Genomic DNA, 24,402 nt, shown 5'->3' on the forward strand with positions numbered 1-24,402 from the left:
AGAAGGCTTAGAAAAAACATGATTAATAATGTCACTATACAGTGACTACGAAGTGATTTACAATATACACGTTTCTTGAGTTGTCTCTGTCTATCTCTCTCTCTATCTCGGTCTAGGGGATACATGTCAGAAACTAATTTAACCGATTCACCTAGGGGAGGACTTAAACAATTAAACTGTCTGACTTGCTAGACCGTAACTTTAGTCTATATTCTTCGGAGGCGGTTTTCTCAACCAGGGGGAGTTTTGAGTCAGTTTGTGGAGGAGGGCAGGGCTTAGAGTCCAAGTCCGAAGGAAGTCCGTGAAATTTTTTAATGTGGCTCGAGTGCAGCCATCCTTTTCTGCCCTCCAATTTAACAGCTGTCCTTGTCGTCAGAAGAACCAACTTCGGGGTCTGCCAGCGGGGCTCCAGTGGACTTCTCCGGTCAAAATTCCGCACGAACACAAAATCGCCAGGGACCACTTCATGGGGCTTCACCTCGGTGTTGTCGGGAAAGGCTGCAGCTACCTGTGAACGACAAGATTGTAGTGCAGACATCAAGGAGGCAAGGTAATCTGTCAGCATAACACAATCAACATCTGTGATTTTACGAGGTATAGGCGTCCCCCACATATTTGGTGGCCTACCGAAGACCACTTCATACGGGGATAGCCCAGTTCGAGAGTGCGCAACCATTCTCATATAGAAAAGGGCAACTGGCAAGGCTACTATCCAGTCAACGCCTTTCTCTCTATATATTTTTGAAAGTCGGATCTTTAGAGTCTGATTATGGCGCTCCACGAGACCTGCTGCCTCGGGATGCCGGACACAGTGGAACTTCCACTGATACCCTAACAGGAGTGTTATGTGTTTCACAAGCTTGGATGAGAATGGCTGACCGTTATCTGAGCACACGATACGGGGCAAACCATACCGTGGGAAGAACTCGCGAACCAGCTGCTTGGCTGTGGTCGGAGCAGTGTAATCTGGGACTGGATATGCTTCTGTCCATCGGGAAAGTGCACATACGACTACGAGGACATACTTGAATCCTCGACAACGTTCCATCTGGATATAATCCATCTGGAGGACTTCAAAAGGGTGATCGGGAGGCTGAAATCCACCTTTCTCTACAGGGATGCTTTTACCTGGATTGAACTGACAACAAATCATGCAAGTACGCACTTTTTGTTTCGCTGCTGCTCGTAAGTTCTTATTGTACCATATGTGTTGAATGCTATCTAGCATTGCCTTTTCTCCTAGGTGTGCTGGGCTATGTATAGTGTTAATGATGACTTGAACCATAGAATCGGGGAGAAACCATGTAGATTTTCCCTTCGTCATCCATCCCTGATCTGTTTGGATCCCTCCTAGTTCAGTCCACTTCTTTATTTCATCTGGTGTGGCATGTGTCTGTATGTCAATTACATCATGTGCGGGATCCTTGACTGTCATGCAGTGTGATGGTGTCGGGACTATTGTCTTTGTCAAGTCAGTTGCATGCATTCGATTCTGGGCAGTTTGCTTAGCTGTTCGGTCTGCCAGTTCGTTACCCTGGGAGATCGTATCGGTAACCTTTGTATGTGCCTTACACTTCATAATAGATATCGCAGTAGGTAGATGTATTGCATCTAACAAGGCTTGAATGAGGGGACCGTGTTGAATGTTGGCACCGTGAGAAGTTAAGTAACCTCTCTCTCGCCAAAGGACTCCGAAATCGTGAACGACTCCGAATGCATAACGTGAATCAGTGTATATGTTAACTCTCTTATTTTTGGCTTGAATACAGGCTTGTGTCAGAGCGATGAGCTCTGCTGCTTGAGCTGACAGGGTGTCGATACAATTTGTTTCTATAACTTCGGTGTCTGTCGTGACTGCGTAAGCTGCCACTAATTCTCCTGTACCTGTTCTCATACATGAACCATCCACATAAAGTGTCAGGTCTGGGTCTGGTAATGGGACATCTGTCAAGTCTTGTCTGGGTTTTGTCGTAATAGTGATGACTTCGATACAATCATGCTTCAGTGGGTCTACACCGCTTAATGGCAAAAGTGTGGCAGGATTCAATGTGCTGCAGCGTCTGATTTCTATATGTGGTTGAAACAATGTCAATTCATAACCTGTCAGTCTTGCTATGGTCAAGTGTTGGGTCTGTGTACGATTTAAAAGAACTTCCACGGAATGTGGAACTTGTACTGTCAATTGATGTCCTAATACTATGGAATAGCTCTGTCTGATTGCTAAAGCTGTCGCTGCGACTGATTTCAAACATGCAGGTAAAGCTTGGGCTACTGGATCTAATGTGCTAGAAAAGTAAGCACACGGTTTGTGTGAACCTGCTTGTTCCTGAGTGAGGACTGACAAGGCAGTACCTTCACGTTCTGTAACAAAAAGTGTAAAGGGCTTACTGTAACATGGTGTTGCTAGAACTGGTGCTTGGCATAAGGCTTTCTTTAAGTCTTCAAAAGCTTGTGTATGTTCCTGAGTCCAAGGGAGGACAGTCGATGTCGCTGCCTCCTGAGTTGTCAACTGAATGAGTGGCTTTGCTAGAAATGCATATTGGGGAATCCATTGTCTGCAGTACGAGGTGAGGCCTATGAAAGCCCGCACCTCCTTTTGTGTTTTCGGTGGTGACATGTTTACAATTAACTGGATGCGATCTGGAGTGAGCTGTCTCCCCACTTTGGACAGCAAGTGACCCAGGTACACAACTTGCTGAACACAGAATTGCAGCTTTGAAGGGGAAACCTTGTGCCCCTTGTCAGCCAGGAAATGTAAAACCGTCAGTGATGCTTTTTCACATTCGGGTTCGCTTCGTGCGGTGATCAGCAGATCATCGACATACTGGAGTAGGGCGGTGTTAACAGGCATATGGATACTGTCAAGTTGTCTTTTCAGTGCTTGGCTATAGATGCTGGGGCTTTCTGTGAATCCTTGAGGTGCGCGTGAAAATTTGAAACTTCGTCCATTTAAACTGAATCCGAACAAGTATTGGCTTTCTGGATCAATTGGGACGCTAAGAAGGCGTTCTTGAGGTCAATTACAGTAAAGAACGTCGCTTCTGAATCAATAGCTGTCAGTAATGAAGAGATATCTGGAACCACAGGATACTGTGGTACAATGCATTTATTCAATTCGCGCAGATCAATAACTAATCGATAAACAGGTGGTGCATTTGGATCAGTACGTTTAAGAACTGGAATGATAGGAGAATTACATACATTGGAGTCGGTTACCACGACCACTCCTTGTGCAATGAGCTCGTCAATGATTCTCAGTAAAGCCACTACAGCATCTGGAGGTAACTTGTATTGTTGAATTCGTGGTAATACCACTCCTGCTTTAAGTGTGACTCGATATGGTGTAATGTGCATACAACCTACATCAGTGGGGCCTTTCGCCCACAAGTGTGCAGGTACACTCTGTAACCGGGGATCCATGTCTCTTAATACATAATGGCCTTTAAAATCTCGCAAGAATAATCGTACTCCTTCCGGAGAACAGCATATTATAGCTCCTAGAGCTTTCAGTGTCTTTATACCTAATACGTTTTCTGGACATGCTTTTGTAAGCAATAAATCTGTAGTCCGTGTCAAGGGTGTTGCCTTAATCCACAAATCCAAATGGACGGCTTCCTTCCCTACATATGACCCTATTGACTGCATAGAGGGTCTACCTTTTACTATCCATTTTTCCTCGTCCACCTCCTGCTCTGGAATACTTATCTACCGCCCTCCCCATTCCAACCTCTCCTACCTGCCGGCCTTGACGGATTACATCATCCAGCTTAGCACTCGCTACACCAACTTCACTGCTTTAGGAGATTTTAACCTTCACGTAAACGATGAATCATGCTCACATAGCAATAATTTTATTTCTACACTGGCGACCTGCAATCTAGAGCAAAAAATAGATTCCCCCACTCACAAAGCAGGACATACCCTTGACCCGATTTGTTCCAACCTACCTAGCATTCTGGTAGCCTCTCCCATCCCGGTCACCTGGTCAGATCACTTTCTCATCTCTTTTGAGATCATCATCTCCCGCTCCATCAGACCTACCATCGCCCCCAAAGTATCAGGCAGAAACTGGAGTCGTATCACCCTTGAAACGCTCCAGGAACACCAGAATAATTTTCTACCCTCCCCATCATCTGATCCGGATTGTGGTATTGACCATTTCGACGCCTGGATCGGCCAAGCCCTAGAGGCTATGGCCCCTCTCAAACCCATCAAAACCTATAGGGCCACACCATCCGCACCCTGGTACTCTGACATGCTTCGCCAGAAAAAGGCTTCATGCAAAGCCCTCGAACGCTCCTGGAGGCAGAACTGTTCCCTCGACAGTAAAATCATCTATAAAACAGCTCTAAAAGAATACCGCAGAATGATTGAGGATCATAAAAGGGACTTCCTGGCTTCCAGAATTAAACATGCCAGTAACGGCGCCAGGGAGATTTTCAACATAGTCAGATCCTTTACGGACCCCAGCGCTCTGACTCGAACTCAACCAGCCTCCCAGTCTCTGTGTGATAAACTTTCACAATTCTTTGAGGAAAAAATCCAGGCTATTTACTCCTCCTTTCCCATCAGCAGTAGTGCAGGGTCGGGTGAGGAATCTAATACGTACCCGCTACAGTCACCCTCATTGCTAGAGTTTGCAGATATCTCTGAGGCTGACACACTGGTAGAATTACTCAACTGTAAATCTGGCTCCCCCAAGGACCCTTTGCCAGCCAAACAATATAAAAAACTGGCACCCCTGCTCAACCCATTCCTTAACCATATCTGGAACGAATCCCTGAGAACGGGCATTTTTCCCGCAAAATGGAAGCATGCGTCCCTAGTCCCCATCCTTAAGAAACCTGATCTTGACCCAGATAACCCTAGTAACTACAGGCCCATCTCTCTCCTGCCCGCCCCAGCTAAGATCCTGGAAAAACTGGTGCACGCCCAGCTTGCCAACTATATTGAATCCCATGGGCTCCTGCATGACTCTCAGCACGGCTTTCGATCGGGCCACAGCACGGAGTCGACCCTTGTTGAAATGGCTGACTCGGTCAGATGGACGCTGGATCGAGGGTCGAGGGCGGTGTTAGTGCTGCTGGATCTCTCAGCAGCATTTGACACCGTCTCTCATAAGATCCTGCTGAGAAGGCTGGGAGACCTGGGTATTGGCGGTACAGTGTTGAGATGGCTCTCTTCCTACCTGGGTGACCGTACTCAGCAGGTATACACCCCTCCCTACACCTCCACCGCTAGACCACTTAAATGGGGAGTTCCACAGGGCTCCTCCCTGAGCCCGCTCTTGTTCAATGTTTACTTCTCCCCCTTGGCTAAACTGATTGCGCAAACTGGGATTAAATCCACCTCCTACGCTGACGACATTCAGTTACTCTTCACCTTTGATACCCCCACTGCCTCTGCCTTCGACCCATTGAAAAACTGTCTAAGAGACATCTCTAGCTGGATGGACTCCAATTCCCTCCGACTCAACGCGGGAAAGACAGAGATTCTGTTTTTTAACTCATCATCCCCTCTTGATTCTAATTTATGGTGGCCGGATGATCTCAGCCATGCCCCCACGCCTAAAGACTCGGTGAGAAACCTGGGAGTGCGCTGGGATAATCATCTCAGTTTCAACGCCCAGGTTCAAACAGTAGCAGCATCCTGTTTTGCTAAGATCAAGACAATTAGACGGCTCATCAACTACCTGCCGATGGACTGCCGTAAGACTGTGGTACAAGCCCTGATAATATCTCACCTGGACTACGCCAACGCACTATATCTTGACATCACAGCAGGCCTATGCCACAAGTTACAGACTGTCCAGAATGCTGCTGCTCGGCTGGTGGAGAGAATTCCTGCCAGACATCACATCTCCCCACACCTCCGTAAACTCCACTGGCTCCCCATTTCCAAGAGATGTATTTTTAAGGCCATGACCCTGGCTTTCCAGGCCTCCAAGGGCAAAGGCTCGGCCCATCTGAAAAGCACTCTGAGACCGTATGTCAACACCAGGACATTACGCTCAAATTCCCTACTTCTGCTGGAAACCCCTAGATTTAAACGTACTCGCGCCGGAGGGAAAACATTCGAGGTCTGTGCCACTCGGTGTTGGAATAACCTCCCGGTTGCATTACGAGCCTGTCAATCCGAATTAGCATTCCGAAAGTCCCTGAAAACACATCTCTTCCCCATATAATGCCCCATTGGTGCCTAGCCTCTAAGTTCCATGATTTATCAGCGCCGGGACGCCCCGTTGGGGCAGCTGTTGCGCTTTACAAAATACACAAATAAATAAAATAAGGGACCAACTGCAAGTGGAAGTGGCTGTGATACTTCATTAATAATAGGCTTTCCTGAAAATCCAAGGGAAACATTCTGTGAGCCTGAGAGGGGTGCCCCTGGAACCTCATTGTGACTGATTGTGGTCCTGCTTGCCCCTGTGTCAATTAAAAACTTTCTGTCTTTTCCTAACACTTGACTGTGTACATAAGGACCCTCTTGATCTACAGGAACTTCAATAAGGGGCAAGCCAAACTCCCTCTCTAGGCTGTTTCATGTGTACCGCTGATAATCGGGGTAGTCATTCTGTGCATACTGGTACATCTGTTGTGTCGTGTTCTGTGTTGCAGTAATATGCTGTTGCTGTGGCACTGCTACAGTTTGTGATGAAGCTGGCATAGGCGGAATATGTTGTATATTCTGTGGTGCTTGTTGCTGGGCCTGATCTTGTCTAGGTACGCGCGGTCTCTCCTTGGTCTTACCCGTGGAGATATTGTGTTTCAGAACTGCACAATCATTTACATAATGACCTGGCTGTTTACAATAGTTACATGTCCCTTTAACAGGAGCCGTCGAATTACTAGGCTGGGTCGCACCCTTTTTGTGACCATCAGCAGGAACTGACTGGGCAACTAACATTTTCATTTTCGTGTCTTTCATACGTCTTTGTTCATGTTCTTGTTCTTCTCTAATTCTATTCTGGTGGTACTGTAACATTTGTAACATTTGTGAAGGGGTGTTAGCTTGCCAAGTGCTTTCGACTTTCAGTACTCTGTTCTTAACCTGGGGCAGTGAATTCTCAACTAATTTCGTTACAAAAAGGTGTGGATATGACTCGCTACTTGGTTTCAGGCCGCTATTAATACCAAAACATTTCTCAAATCGAGTATAAAAATCACTAGTGTCTTCATCGGGTTTCTGTTTACAGGCTGAGATTGCACCCCAGTCTTCCTTTTTCGTACTCAATAAACGTGGCAACACTTGTACTAACAATCCTGGTAATGCTTTAACCTTCTCCCCAAGCCCTTGGCCTGGAATTCTAGTATTTTCTTCGTTTTCTAATGCAGTCCAATCAATCTTTGCATTTCCCACTTCCCATTCTTTTTCTTTAAGTTTCTCATAAATACCAGGAGGCAGTAGTACTTTCAATATCTTCATAAGGTCGGGGTAAGTATAGTCACCCATGAGTAACATGTCTTTTATTTCACGGTGAAAACCTGCGGGATCTTTATCATGGCTAGGTACTAGTTTCTTCATTTCCAATAATTCTATTTTGGTTATGGGTGTGAACACAAACACACGTCTAAGTGTATTATCGGCATTCTGAACTGGGTGCACTTCTCGTAACGGATTCTGTCTATCCAGGTAATACATTTTTCTTTCCATGGAGTGTGCTGAATCAGATTGTGGACATAGGAAGGCACTATATCTGTGCCGCTGTTCTAGAATTACTTTAATTAGATCGGTACCTAGACCTCTCCACTTATTCATGAGTAGTTCTGCTAATATATCAGGCAGGGGGCCTGGATCGGAATGTTGGCTTCTAAACAATAGAAGTAGGTGTTGTATCATGTATGTACCAGCTAAACGCTGTTCACTTGGTGTCATGTTCAAAAATGTGTGTGCTAACGCATCATCACTATATTTCTCGGGGCTGTCAGCCCATTGTACTGCTGACCTCGCTAATTCTTGTTCATCCATAGAATCTAGTACATGGTACCCCATTCGTTCTCGAAGTCTGTTATCAGTAGCTTGAAATAAGTGTTCAGGAGTTCTTGGGTTACACATGGCTTCTTGAAAAATTCTTTTACTTTCTGGACGCACTGGGCGCATTGAATTATTAAAGGGTCTTCCTTTACCTACATATGCTACCATTTCTCTAACTGGTAATTGTGTTTGTCCTGTAGCTTCTTCTGATGGCTCCTCTTCTGAGGACTCAAACTTGTCTGATTCATTTTCTGGTTCTATCGGTCTTGTTTCATGTATTTTTATTACTACGCTTCTGATTCTTTGATACATGTTTTTTATACTATTCTGTTTATCATGGCTCCCGTCTGCTATATTCTGACCCCATCTATGAAGTGCTTTCATTTCCTCCGGGTCCATCCCCGGCCTATCTTGTTCTCTTATTAAGCAGTTTATGAAGAACCGTAATATCTTGGCTTGAATGTCAACTTTCTGGTGAGCCATGGCTTCCTTAATACTTTCAGATCCCTGCCCTGTTTGGACAAAATGATATATTCTGTCTAGATGTTCAACCATTCGGGTAGGGTCAACAAAAAGTTGGTGACCCGTCTTAGTCGTACTGATGCTAGTATTAGTCTTTCATCATTTCTACCGGGTACTGGATCATATCTACAATCCCCAAGACGGTCTTTTATTATATCGAAATCGGCTGATCGAGGTGTACGTTGTTGTGCTAGATCCCTGTAAGTCAATCTATGTACTTGTGGAGGTGTCTGGAAACCTATCGCCCCTCCGGACGCGCCTCCTGAGGCACTGCCTCCGAAGGGGTTGTTCGGATGTAAAGTGGGAGGAATGGGTGCGGGAAGAGCTGGAAGAACGGGAGGAAGACCAGGAGGGACATTCGGAACGGGAGGAAGAGGTGGAGGAGTAGCTTGTCGCGGGGGTAGGGGCTGCTTGTCTCGGGGTCGAGCGCCGCCAGAAGGAGGTGTGCGCGGCGGTGCGGCATTAGCATATGCGGGCGCTACATCATCTAGATAGGAAGAAAGGAAAATGTCCTTCGCGGTTTTGGGATGCATTTTAGTCGGGAGCATGGGAGGTGGTAGATCTTTTGGTACTTCCGGAGTGGCCTTAGGTAAACCTTTGGCCAGGAGAGGATACATACCATTCCTAAGGGTGTTTAGTTGTCTGTCTACTTGTTCTATTTTTACTCGGATACCTTCCTCAACTAATACGTTTTCTTGGGCCTTGTCTGAATCCTCTTTCCTTTTCTCTTCATTTCTAAGTGCTTTTTCTGTACGCCTATGCGATTCTTTACGCCATAATTCGATGGCATCTTTCTGTGACTGTCTGGCTTTCTTTTTTCGTAATGCTTCTTCTACTCTTATGATGCACTCTGAATCCCATGTCCCTGCAGCGGGCCACCTCTGATTCTCTGCTAGGTCTTTAGTGTAGTCCACCCATAAATCGAGAAATAGAACGGCATCTAGGCCGTGTTTGTGGTACATAAAGTACCCTGGAGTGTCCCTAGGTGGGATGGGAACAGCTTCCTCGAGTACCCCTTTTCTAGTCTTTATCTGTCTTAATTTGGAGAACAACGGCATCTTAAAAATCTGGCTACTTAGTGCTTACTCAGATATGAACACAACGAACACAATAATCACAATAATGACGATCGAACAATCACTCATACCACGACATTTTGAGACACATTAAAACATTTTGAGATGAACAATCACAATTAGAATGTAACTTGCTAACTGCATAATACTAGATACACTGCTCAACAGTGCAGACTGGATATACTGCTAAACAGTACAGATACACTGTCTAAAACAGTGCAGACCAGGTCTGTGTACCCAAACCTGTCTTGACCGGCACAAATTAATGCGCACGTCTAGATGCGTCCCCAGCAACGGTACTCACCGGGAAGCACGGAAACAGAAGGCCTCGGAAACTCTGGACTGGACTCGACTGGATTCGGACTGGATTCGGACTCGACTCGTGACGCAGATACTTCGGAACTTCGGAACCTGGTGGGCCTCCGTATACCTCGGATCTTGCTCTCTCAGCTAGGCTCTGGTCGGGATCCTCCGCACTTCTCACCGCCTCGTCTGGGTGTCGATCGCGGCCTCAGTCACCTCCGTTGGCCTGAGGGAGATACAGGAAATCCTGCGGGTACGCGTAGTTTCCGTCCGGCTGTGGCAGGGGGCTAAGCCTGCAAAGCACCTCCGGCGGGTGAGAGGGGGGAGGGTTCCCTATTCGGGCGCCAATTTTGTGGTAAAATTAATTACCTGGTACTGAATTTCTATGCGGTAAAGTCAATAAGAATAACTCATAATAAATAAGAGGCAAAATCCGTGATATTTGAGGTTTCTCAAAAGGGTTTTATTCCTATAAAAGGAATTGGGTGATTAGCATATTGGCTCGAGCCAAGGTGGCATACCGTTCCGTCACCACGCAGGTTCGGGAAGGGACAGACTGACAGAGTCAATGGTAATATGCGAGTATGCAAGTATGCGACAATACATTATTGACAGGCATTCATATATATAGTCAATGCATTACAGTAAAGGCATATGCAGGAGGCGTAACAGCTGAGAAGAGAGATAAGAGTGCATGTACGTAATACAAAAAGGCGTTACAATAGGCGTGCATGAAGGCGTGAACAAGAACGTCATTTATCATGATGTCACAAGTAGGCGGATCCATGAGTGAATCCGGCAGTGTCAGCAAAAATACATGGCAGAGATGCGCGCGCAGCAGTATGACGTGTAATGTACGTGTAACTTGAGGGGTGAAGGGGGACTTGACATTTAGCCCTACATGTGGAGACAGATGTCTGGATGTCAGATCAACCTAATCCCAAATCGTATCTAGTATCTCATGTTTAAGGAACTGTATTATCTGGAAGGAAAAGGTCTCTCGGACAAGAGGCTATTCTATACTGACTGTGAGTGCGTGTATGAGCGTCTACGTGTCTGCATGAGATGCGAGGGAGGGCATGGGCCTACCATGGAAACAGAGCCATGAATTACTTGCATAGAGACAGTGAGGCCAAGCAAGCCCTTTGCTCTGCAGCTGGAAGGATGTTGACATGAAACTACTAGACAGGAATGTATTTTCGAGGAGTGGAGCAGATAATTCGAAGGTTGAATACAGTCTTGGCAGGCAACAGGCTGAGCCAAGCACCGTTAGCCGCACAGGAAGTAAGGCAGAGGTCACGGGTACAGATGCAAGCCCAGGTTTGAGATTCAGAGTCAGAAGGCAGGAAAAGGCTCGATGGCAGAATTCAGGGCCTACTTCGCCAGAGCTGAAAAACGTGTAAAGTACACTACATAAAGACGTTGGCATGGCATATTTAGGAACGGACTATTTGACCCATTCATGGTGGATCTGAAAGAGGACATGTTAACGTTGGACGCAAATGTATTTGCGTCTTCATAGCTTGAAGGGGAGGGAACATACATGTACTTGTAGCGTGTACACGGAGTCGTTGGGGTCTAAGATAGGGGACACAATCGATCACAAAATTTATATTACCTCACAGGTGAGAGCACTCCCCGCCCTCTCTGCTCACTGACGTCCCATCACCCGTGTCTCCCTTGCGCTGCCTCTGTGGTGATCCTGTTGCCCATTGCTGCGCTTTACAGTCCCAATCCTTTTATTAACTTTATGCCCAGAGCTCCCCTTTCTTCCGCCATTAACTATATTGAGTTAACTTGGTCTGAATCGCTCTCTTTTTGTTCTCTTGCACTTCAAGGCATTCTCATGTCCCGATCACCACTTCTACCGTTGCTTTCTGTCCTCTCTCACTTTCCCCCTTGACCCCATCTTTCTCTCATCTGGCAACGCCCTTTACCTCACCCTTTCTGTTTACATATCTCTCTGTCTCCCATTCGCTCCATCTCTATTCTTTCCTCCCCTCCCTTTCTCTCCTTCCTCTTGCACCTGTTTCCCTCTTGTTCAATTCACCTATCACTTCTTCGCTATCTCTTTTGCTCTACCACCCTCTCTTAACATCTCCACTTCATTCTCTCGCTGCCTCTATCTCGCACTTTCTATCTCCATTTCTTTCCACCTTCTTTCTCTTACAACACCTCTTCCCTCTGCTACTATCACTGTTCCCTTCTAGCTCCTGTTTCCCTCTAATCGGTCCAACCCTTCCTTTCTCTGCCTGGGGTTGCCTATCCCGAATCTGTGTCACCCACCTGTGCCCCCTTTCCGTGAACCCCCTCCATCTACCGCAGCAGTCTTTCTCGTATTCCTTTCTCTGGCTCGCTGAACCATCATGTTTATCTATTTCAAGACTCTAGCTAATAACTCTCTATCCCTCTGTTACTGAGTGCCATGAAGAAGGGAGTAGTCAGTAAATTAAAATACGCCCACTTTCAACCCAGGATTTTATGGCACAAAGCAAGTGTAGCCAGTCACCACGACCCTCCCCAGAAGAGCATGCTTGACTCTTCCATCCAAACATCTATGCATTCATCCTTAATCCTTCCAACCACTCACTGATATCCATCATTTCAACTTTAGGTTCTGTCATCTGTTCAGTCTTTCATCCAATATTCAGTCTATCACCATTACGTTATGTATGTCCATCCATCTACAAACCTATCCATCCATCAAACATATATCTCCATCCATCCTATTACACAGGCATCCACCCTTTCACATACCCAGCCCCTTTCATTCATCCATCCATTCAATCATTCATCCTTTTGTTCATCCACCCACCCATTCATTCATCCATTCACCCTTTCACTCATCATTCACCTTTCAACCATCCGTCCGTCCACTCATCCATTTATTTACCCATTCACTCATCCATCCCTTCTCTCACTCATCCATCCATCCATCTACACTTTCATCATCTATCCACCCACCCTTTCATCCAGCCATGCATGTACCCTCCCTTTCATTCATCAATCCATCCTTTTAGTCATCCATCCATCCAGCTTTCACTCCGTCTATCAATTCAGCATTTCACTCCATTAATGTTGCCATCCACTAATCCATCCATCCATTTACCCTTTCACTCATCCTTCCATCATTTCACTCACTCATTCATCCATTCTTTTTTCATCCTCCATCCACTCTTTCACTCATCTATCCATTCACCCTTTCATCCATTCATCCATCCCTCCTCCCTTTTGCTCATCCAGCCTTACATCCATTCTTTCACTCATTCATCCATGCATCTATCCATCTACCATTTCACTCAGTCATCCATCCATTACTCTTTCACTCTCCCATCCATCATTTCAGTCACTCATCCATCCAACCACCCTTTCACTCATCCATCCATCCATTTACCCTTTCACTCAAGCATCTGCCACCCTTTCATCCAGCCATCAATCTGCCCCTTTCACTCATTCATCCATTTTTTAGGTCGAGCCTGTCAATGCGCTTGCGCATTGAGCTTGCGAGAGATATTGGGGTTAACCAGCGCTTAACCATTGGGCGATTTGATGCTGGCCTGTGAAAAGTTACTTATTTTTCAAACTAATAACACTGTATTGAGGGAGACTGTAAACATTGCTAAGGCTTAGTAATTGGGCGAGAATTCTCATACTACAAATTCACGAAGATTACAGTTGATAACTGCCAGCGGTGTGCCCTTCAATCAAACATCACAAATCTCCTCATTTGCCTTATTAATACGATCCGGACAAAAACTTCACTTCATTTGTTCCAGTTTATCCTCGGAAACAGCAGACTTGAATAGTTAACCTGTTCAACACGCCAACAACTGTATGGTAGCAGTCATGTAAATGATGAACTGTTTGACATTGAAGCACCAATCTCCAAATTAAGGAGCAAAAGGTAGATTATGACATCAAACCACATAATTCTCGCCACATAATTACACTGCACTCAATGCAACATACACTCCAAATACCACTCAGTGCCACATAATAACACGCCACATAATTACACTCCAAACAATACCACTCAGTATCACAGAATTACACGCCACACAATTACACTCTACTGAATACAACATACACTCCTCATAATACCACTCAGTGCCACATAATTATATGCTACAAAATTACACTGCGCTCAACGCAACATGCACTCCAAATACCACTCAGTGATACATAATTATATGCTACAAAATTACACTGCGCTCAACGCAACATGCACTCCAAATACCACTCAGTGACACATAATTATATGCTACAAAATTACACTGCGCTCAACGCAACATGCACTCCAAATACCACTCAGTGCCACATAATTACACGCCATATAATTACACTGCACTCAATGCAACATACACTCCAAATATCACTCAGTGCCACATAATTATATGCTACATATTTACACTACACTCAATGCAACATAGATTACAAAAACCACTCAGTGCCACATAATTACATGCCACATAATTACACTTCACTCAATGCAACATACACTACAAATACCACTCAGTGCCACATAATTACACACAACATAATTACACTGGGCTCAATGCAACATACACTCCAAATACCACTCACTGCCACATAATTACACGCCACATAATTACACTGCACTCAATGCAACATACAATCCAAATACCCCTCAGTGCCACATAATTACACACCACATAATACCACTGCACTCAATGCAACATACACTCCAAATACCACTCAGTGCCACATAATTACACACCACATAATTACACGGCGCTCAACGCAACAAAAACTCCCAATACCACTCAGTGCCACACAATTACACGCCACAAATTAAACTGCACTCAATGCAACATACACTACAAATACCACTCAGTGCCACATAATTACACACAACATAATTACACTGCACTCAGTGCAACATACACTCCAAATACCACTCACTGCCACATAATTACACGCCACATAATTACACTGCGCTCAATACAACATACACTCCAAATACCACTCACTGCCACATAATTACACGCCACATAATTACACTGCACTCAATGCAATATACACTCCAAATACCACTCAGTGCCACATAATTTAACGCCACATAATACCACTGCACTCAATGCAACATACACTCCAAATACCACTCAGTGCCACATAATTACACGCCACATAATTACACAGCGCTCAACGCAACAAACACTCAAATACCACTCAGTGCCACATAATTACACGCCACACAATTAATCTCTACTGAATACAACATGCACTCCACACAATACCACTCAGTGCCACGTAATTATATGCTACATAATTACACTGCACTCAACGCAACATTCACTCCAAATACCACTCAGTGCCACATAATTACACGCCACATAATTACACTCTATCGCATCACCACAGCATCACCACAGCATCACTCAGCATCACTCAGCATCACTCAGCACCACCACAGCATCACTATGCGCTACCACAGCATCACTGAACGCCACAGCATCACTCGTCGCAACCAGAACATCACTCAGAGCCACCACAGCATCAATCTGTGCAACCATTCAACAACAATTGGTGCACATATGTTCTCTCAATGTTTCAAGCTTTATTAGAATTGTCACAAAAAGATGTTAATATTTCACTACTGTTCTTGGATTTTCGACACAATAAAATACACTGAACATAATCTTCACAAAAGTTATTTACAAAAGTTTAAGCTATTGCCATTATAAATTACAACAACTTTTATTTAAGTATTAATTATTAAAAAAAAATTAAAACAATTGTTATTTGTAATATCAATACTTCTAAGTCACATAAATACAACACATATTGCATTACAAATGCTATAGGTGTCACATTTGCAAAAGTTAAAAGTATTGGCATTGTAAATGACAAAGCTATTAATTTCGCTATTTTCAAAACCATCACATAAATAAAAAAAATTGTCATTTACAATACCAATAGCTCAAACTTTGCTAATGCGAGACCTATTGCATTGCAAATGCTTGTTTTAATAGTTATTAAAAATCCAATTCAATGTTGTGGTCGGTGTTTTCATAAATATTAAAGACAGGTCATTTTTTAGAAAGTTATCTTCCCCAGGTGAAGTTTTTTAGAGGCTAATTTGCATTTAATCTCCTACATCTGCAAGCAGGTAATTAGCATTTGAATAGGTGTGAAAAAGGGGAGAAAGGCCTCCCAGAAGCATACAATAGGCCAACCTGAATAGGCAGAGATGATTTCTCTGAGCCTCCCAGAATACTCAGAGTAGGTGCTGTGAGCCACCTTTTTGACATTACAATGGCAAATGCTGCTAGAGTGTCAAAGAGTCCTAAACAGGTCTCTAGGATTTACACATAGCACTTTGGGGACACGCTTGAAATACAGAGAACAGGGTGCAATGTCATTCCAATGTATCCACTGACAGCTGAAGGACCTGTTTTGTCTCACCAGACGTCTGTCTATTGGTTTTTCTTATAACACTGGAGGATACATTTAAAAGGAAGGGAAACGGGATGTCAAAAAATTCTTGAGTAGCAGCTGTCCACTCTGATTCAGTTGATGGGGGCGATATTTATGCACCATGAGCATATTTGTAAAATATGTGACACTAATGAAAATTGCACCGGTAATGCATGTTCAGAACTGCTACCGTGTTACTACTTGCATAAGATCAATAAAAACAGATGTTTAAAAAAAAGAGTGTCAACTGTCTGTGTGCTGATAAACTCTGGTTTGTTCCACCAGACATCAGTCTCTGGATTTATTTGGGGTACAGCGGCTGGCTGAAACTGGATGTTAGTGTTAGATGTGGGAGGATGTTCGGATTACCATACTGCACTCCCCCACACTTCAAGCCCAATGAGCCCAGGTTTAGTGTGGCCTCTTGAAAATGGCCAAAATGGGTTGGATTAACCCCAGGAACCTTTACCCTACTGATTAGGTTGCGCCGAAGGGTCTTTCTTACCCACTAGCTTATGCCCTAGATAAGGAAATGGGCTGCTGTCCTACTGTAAAAGCTACAGAGGCACAGCAATCTACAAGTGGTCTTCTCCAGTTACTAACCAACTGATCAGGGGCAACTTGACCCTGCTGCTGGCCTCCGCCTGACCCATGTGAATCCCTAGTTGAGGGGGCTTAGAAGTATCTTCCTGTGTTGAATTGGGAGCTAAAAGGGTATAGTCAGAAGGAAAAATCTTTGACTAGTTCAAATCTGGTTAGTGTAGCTGACCCATGCTCCATTGCGGTCAAATTATGCCCATACCTTGGTCTACTGGGATCATTGACGATCATTGGCACTTTATGCTACTTGGTGCTATTACTACTTAAAACTTCAAAAATGCATATCTACGTTTCACCTTATTTAAGTTTTGTAATTTTATTGTCATTTGGTTATTAAATAGTACTCTATTTGAGAGTCCACCTTAACAAGGGTTGTGAATATTCCATAAGTTGGGAAGTACATTTTTTACAGACACAAGTTGGGTAAATCGACTTTTCGAGAATATGCACCTAAACTTACTTCAGTAGCAGGTTTTGAGGAGTACACCTGAAAATCGTTGTTGAATTTGCACTTGTAACTATGAGATTCATTTTCGTAATGTAAAGATTCATGTAGGGTACAACTGGGTATACACTAAGCATAAGGAGTACCTCTAATAAGACCTATATTGCTTTGTCACAAGGAATTATCCAAAAGCATTTTCATAAGGAAGGATGCTATAGACAGAAAAAGAGACTTGTAATTATTACAAAGACATTATTTTCTTTTCTTTCTTTTGTCTTTTTTTTCTTCATGGAGTAATTGGATTTATCAGTGCAAGTACTTCTACTGTGAATTTCGTACACTTCTAAACCAGGTGTTTGGTATATGTCAGCTAAACTTGGATACCTAAATGGCTTTTTGACTGTATTCCATTGGTACATCTAAATAAATGTGAGCTAGATATGTTGGTGCTTATATCGTTGACCAATATAGTAGTGAACATCTTAGAATTAAACTAAGGCTCTTGCTTGTATTCCAGAATACACGGTCATCAATGAGGACTGCCCGGGCGCAGAGTGGAATATCATGTGCCGTGACTGTTGCGAGTATGAGCAGATTCAGTGCATTTGCCCGGGAGGGAAGGAGAAGGTGGGCTACACCATTCCCTGCTGTCGGAACGAAGAGAACGAGTGTGATTCCTGCCTAATCCACCCAGGTAAGAGGTTCTGTACAAGATTTCATTATTTCTCATCTTATGAAGCAATAGCCACACCATGTCAGTCACCTTTATATGTTATTTACCAACTGCATTCCATGCATACCTATAGTGTAGGAGTCCTTTAGCTTCATCGCCCCTTAATAAGACAATATCCCAATAAAGAGTGTTGTGGATAGGGTACTATGTTGCAAATGGGAGGGTCTACCAAAACTTCAGTTCACTGCCTCAATTAGAGATCGGGCATTAAGTTTTCCAGCAACGGACCCCCTGTTGGCCCGAGCATCTTCTCTAAATTTGACGGACAGTAGTCTGTCAGGATTGCGGACGTGTCCTCCACCACTCCGATGGACGTAGTATCATTCATTAATTCTAAATTAGGGTCAAGTACTTAAAAATTTAGTGGATACTACTCCAACATTCCCATTGTAGATTTTTTTAAAGTTCCATCTATGTTTTGAATGATTTACTTTTTTCCTAATAATGTCCTGACTGTATTTCCGCGTGTTTAAAAATGTAAGATTCTGATGAAGAGTTAGGCATATGGGTCAATCTATCATGTTTGTGACAGAGTTACCTGTCTACCTGGCTCTCAAATATACATGGACGTTCGTTTGCAACTGGGGACATCTATATATGATACAAACTATCTTTCACTGTAATACAAACTATAACTGCGGCATATGAGTGTCAACATCTCACCGACAATTGTCACCCCTCTCGAGATCCATATACTCAATCGCAATAGACGACTGGTGCTTCGAGCTAGCTGCATTAGAGCTGGATCTGTATTAGAGAGGCTGTAGCTTCTAGCTTCAGCGGTGTCAATAACGCAATATGCATCCACATCATGAACGCACAAGAATTATGAAGGACTCAAAACAAAAACACTCAACCATAAGTTAGCAGTGAAAGAACGGAGATCACATGAAGTACAAAAGGAGAAACAGAAGACTGCCATTCCTAACACAACAAATACAAGACGATCACACACTAGACCAAGTAGGACATATTTTGGCTGAATAGCAAATACAATCTCAACCAAACCATATGTAGGAAGAGACTTTGGATCATAAGACAGAAGCACAATAGAGGATCCAAGATGTGCCAACCCCTCACCAAGCTGATACCTACCAAACTGCACCAAAGGTTTATTGGTAATAGTAGAAGTAGTGACATATAAAGACCTCATTCATAGCATAGTCTGTCATAGTATAACACAGCCCTGCATGAGTTAACAGAATCATTACAGGCCTTATAAAATGAAAAACTAATTTGAGACAAGTGCTTGAGTTTCTTATGAGGTGTTCCATATTCTGGTGGCATATCTTACAATTACATGTTTGATGATTTTTTTCTCTTCCGGGAGATTCAAAATGGTGGAGAAACAGATGCTATGTCTTTCTTCTGATTTCAGGCTGCACCATTTTCGATAACTGCAAGGCGTGTCACAATGGATCCTGGGGAGGCAGTCTGGATGCCTTCTACATCAAAGGCAGCTACTGTGCTGAATGCTGGAGGGGCTGGTACGGCGGAGACTGCATGAGTAGGTATACTCTGTGTCTGTGTAGTCTATCGGGAACTAGCACATGCCAAGGTGTCTGAAGGACGGTGGGTATAACATGGAACAATAACCTGCAGAGAGAGTTCAGCCTTGAGGTGCAACATGAAACCAGAGATGGTGAATGCAGAACACATTGAGAGTTCTGTTGGTTGACTCAGGTTGCTAAAAGCTCTCACCTATTCAGGTGAATGCCTTTACATGTAGAGCTCACTGGCAGTGTTAATAGACATAAGTTGCATGTGCTACTTCCCCTTAGTGACATAACTTTGGGGGTTGCACTTCCTAGCTGCTGAGGTCCGGAGATCTCAGTACTCACATGTCTGAGATATCTAGGGCTCATGCATGCATGGAAGGGCTTGCTTACTGGACTATTGCTGCCTTCTTGAGATAACTTTATATGTTTCCATCCATTAGCTCATGGCTGTGCCACCTGCTTGAGATAACCAATGATTCCTTTTTGTGCATGTTTGATACAGTTTCAAGTTTTTTTTCTCACATGCATCGGATAAGATACACGCCTCACATCTGGGGTGTGGTACATGTTATACAAGGAATAGGATTCATCTCCTGGGTGCCTTGGATACTGAAAGGCTTAATTCATGAGAAATATGAAATAACTTGACGGTCACTTATAGGACCTTTAAGAGCTATGAATGGAAAGACTGTAAGATGGAATTTTTTTTAACCCACAACAAAATGTAGACACCTGTAAACGAACAGTACAAATTCAGCAGTTAGGAAGCAAAAATGAAGCACATTTTTTGCCATTCTTATGTGTGATGGTAGCAAGGGTTTTAATAGGATCAAAACCAATTAAGACAATTTACTTGGTGATACACAAAAAAGTGGCTCATGGTTCTAAAAGGTGTAGAAAGAATGTCTGAGCGCATTTTCCTGTACAAGACTCCCTTGTTTTCCATTTTTACAGATAAATACAGGCAGAAAACAAGGTGTTTTCTGTCTGCATTTATTTATTTTTAAAAGTGGATAAATACAGAAAAGGGCGCTGCTTTTAAGTGACTCTTTGTGCTGTCTTTAATGAATTATAGCCCAACAGCTGAGCAGATGAACAACATGAGAATTTTAAAAAAAGATGAAATTTCTTTAAATAACGGCATTTGTCAATATACATTTGTGATATAATGCTAGTATTTACCAGTAGATATATTATTATATAATGTTGGCAGCTCAAATAGCTAAAACACGACAGACATCAAAGTATGACTGCACATCTATCAGTTAAATAAATACGGAAATTTACAATTTTATAACTTCATTTATATGCAAAACACAAAATAAATATGGATAAATACAGCTAAAAACCCTAAAATAAATATGCATAAACACAGACGGAAATGTTAAGAAAATAAATACCATAAAACCGGTAATCCTCAGTATAGTCTATTTTTGTCCTTTTCTTTTTACATGTTTTAACTTTGTTCAGCAGAAGGTAACGTCACACAAGGGTAAGAAGTGCAGTCCACAGAATTATTACAGTAGCAAAGCTGCAAGTAAAATGGTGCCTTGTCTTTGCTTTAGAGGATGAAACCTTTACCATTTCAATTTACAAGATGTATTGCTGTAATTTGTTATGGCAATGTCCTTCCTTCTTTCCCTGCAATCACTTCTGGTTACAATTGTGAAGTCCATTGACAGGTTGGATATGGCTCAAAAGTAAAATAAAATCGAATAAAATCTTTAAAATGAGAGGTGAAACCAGTTTTTTTGTGGAAAGCTATTTACTCTTCATGTATTACTCTGTTGCGGTTTGTTTGATTTGTTGCATATGAGGCAGTGACATGCTCTATAAGCGAACAGGTAGTGAATGAGCGCACAGAAAATATTTCCAGGAAGAATGACTTTTATTTTTACTTTGTTTCATTAGGGTGTGGTGAAATCATACAAGGTGGAAAAGGGGAGATTTTGTTGGAAGGTTATCCGGTCAATGCTCATTGTGAGTGGAGCATTCAAGTAACCCCTGGATACATCATAGAGCTGAGGTAGGCCAGTCCCAAATCAATGTTAAATATTTTAAATATAATCTGTTTCTGATCTGTTACATTGTTTTTCTGCTTTTTGTTATCTCCCATTGCTGTGTGTGTTTTTTTAAACATATTTTATTTCAATTAATTTTCTTTAGAATATTCTAAAATGTATCTACACCTACACTCACCTGGTAGCATTAAGTGCAACCTGAGTGTCCTAAGCCATAGAAAAAGACATTTGCATACATTTATCATACTGCTCATGTGAGGTACATATGATATGCAGCTGCCATGTTATTGGCAATGGTGTACACAGAGGGAACGTTTTTTGCAAGCTTCAGAAGCTCTGTAAACAAGCTTCAGAAGCTCCATGTAAAACTCTGCAATTTTGTCTTCTTTGCAAATTTATTCACATTGCCACAATCACGTGAAAATAATAGCATTTTCAGAAATTCCTGTCACAAAATTATTTAAAAATAAAAAAAAAATGTTTGGCATAAAATATACATTACAGAAAATATCTGGGCCTCATTACAACTCCATTGGTAATTCCAACGTAGTAAGTGTACACCACTATTACTGGTACTGGGTGAAATTAGAAATATGGTATGAAAATTTTGCCCCGGGATTACAAGTATTTATCTATGAAATTGTGGATACTCAGGAAAATTGGTATCACTGCAATGATTTACACAGACACTTTCAGGACTTATTCTGCTGACAAAGCATTAAAAGAAAATGCCTCATCGTAACATCCTTCTAGAATCTTCACATTACATTGTGGTTGTGAACATGCTTAAAGTACTAAAGGCCAGATAGTATTTTTCCTACATTTTTTCTGGCAGCGAATCAAATATAGCTTAGTTATGCTAGTATGTAGCTTTAACAAGTTAGCATTCATCCATTACTTAATGTCTGTGAAATATTGGGTGAGAACTGAAGAAGGATATGGTAGAAGTGCAATATTGGTTGAGTATCTCCTGCATAGCACACTACTAGACAACCGGATTGACTTTAGGAGCTGTGCCAGAGGTCTTATATATGTACTGAACAGCCTGAGCGGCAGGTATAACATGTTTAATTAAACAGGTGAGAATGCAAAATGTTGACGCAATATGACTAACAACCAGCAGCTCAATTTTGATGTTGGGTGAACCCGAGTCCGTCCAACATCCATTTGGTACTGGCACCGATAACCTCCTGTCGGCGATCCCAACCCAGCAATTAGGATGCGATCAAACACTGTAAGGTCGCACTCCTGTACTTTACAATGGGAGCATACATTCTGACTGGAATGTATGCTCTCACTGTAAAGAGAAGAGGTGCAGTACACCCCTGCATCCCGTGGCAGGCACCTCAAGGTGTTTGCCATGGTGCAGAGATCAGCAGGGCGGCCACCATTGGGACTCTGCTGGGAGACCCCAAAGTCGGCTTCCGACAACGTTTCTATGTCGGAAAGGCCAGTACAGAAAGGCTTTTGGAATCCAATATTGTAATACCGTGGGCAGAAAGCACCTCCCTTGAGATTACAGGAGGCTCTCCGAATGCCAGACCGGCTCTCTGAGCCGTCGGAACCCATTCGAAATTCAGATTGGATTAATTTCCGACCGATTCCATCCAAATGAGTCGGTCAGAAATGCATCAAACTACTGATTATGATGCCGTAGGAATGGCTAAGACCGGCATCATAATTGGCCCCTAAACTGAACTAGACAGTTCGTCAATAGTAGCCTTCTGGCATGTCGATGAAAATTAAAAACAACTGGTTGTGTCTGGATGCATTTGTATTCCTTAGAAATCCTTTGTATGAAGAAGAAAGAATGGACTGTGGATTCTAGAATGTCTATTTCATATTTGGCTGGGTCTTAGATTCCATGTTTTGTTAACGTTGATAATATTGGGCTGTGCTTTTGACCCTTAAGGTACTGGGGCCCAGAGCGCTGGTTTAATGATGCCTGTTGTGATTTTGGAACATAGAACCCCCTTTCTTTGATGTTGATTGGTTGAGTTTTGCATTACAGAATGTCCTTCAACTTTACTTTCCCTCAGCTGTCGAATGCAAAAAGTTCTATTGAATGTCTCATTGGATTTTAAAATCCATAGTTTCCCTCTTTTTGATGGCACTGGATTTGAATTCTAGAATGTCCCTACTATTTATGGTGTGCGGCTGTTTTTTAAATTCATCTGTTTAATGTGTTGTTTCATTTTCGATTCCACAGTGTCTAAACTTTTAATAATGTCTGGTGTAGTTTTAAGAGCTATTGTTACATCTTCTATAAAATACATGAAAATAGCAAATTGCTATGGATTATGCAATGCAACCATATTTTCAAATTATCATCTTTATATTCAAGATTTGCCATGCTGAGCGTGGAGTTTGATTATATGTGCCAGTATGACTACCTGGAGATCCGTGATGGCGACAATGTAGATGCCAGGATTATTAAACGATTCTGTGGCAATGATCGCCCACCTCCAATCAGGAGCACCAGTAACTCACTACATGTTCTTTTTAAGTCTGACGGCTCTAAGAACTTTGATGGATTCTATGCAAGCTTTGCTGAAATCACAGGTTTGTTTCTTAATCATTAATATTGTAATTACAATCAGATAATACAGGATGAAGATGCTGTCTTATTGACCGTCACTTATTGACTTATTGCACATCATTTCCAACAGTTTCCAAAATTACAGAATTAAAATACAACTTAATTAAAGTTTTAAACTGGTCGTTAACTGTAAATGGCCTTTGTTATGTAAAAAAGTGAAAGTCAATTGTTCTTTGCATCACTGAAGTATAG

General features: G+C 42.8%; 1 protein-coding gene across 2 annotated transcripts in view; it reads left to right on the plus strand.

Moving 5' to 3' along the window:
• Positions 1-24,402, plus strand: part of PAMR1 (peptidase domain containing associated with muscle regeneration 1) — a 306,588-nt gene that overhangs the window by 87,536 nt on the left and 194,650 nt on the right. For both annotated transcript variants that reach the window (XM_086959541.1, XM_086959540.1), the window contains exons 2-5: positions 17,876-18,052; positions 19,470-19,598; positions 21,502-21,616; positions 23,956-24,173. In XM_086959541.1, the coding sequence (XP_086815667.1) occupies positions 17,876-18,052; positions 19,470-19,598; positions 21,502-21,616; positions 23,956-24,173 (639 nt within the window). The remainder of the gene's footprint in view (positions 1-17,875; positions 18,053-19,469; positions 19,599-21,501; positions 21,617-23,955; positions 24,174-24,402) is intronic.

Source organism: Lissotriton vulgaris, chromosome 2_2 (genome assembly GCF_964263255.1).
Source record: "Lissotriton vulgaris chromosome 2_2, aLisVul1.2, whole genome shotgun sequence".
NCBI lineage: Eukaryota > Metazoa > Chordata > Amphibia > Caudata > Salamandridae > Lissotriton > Lissotriton vulgaris.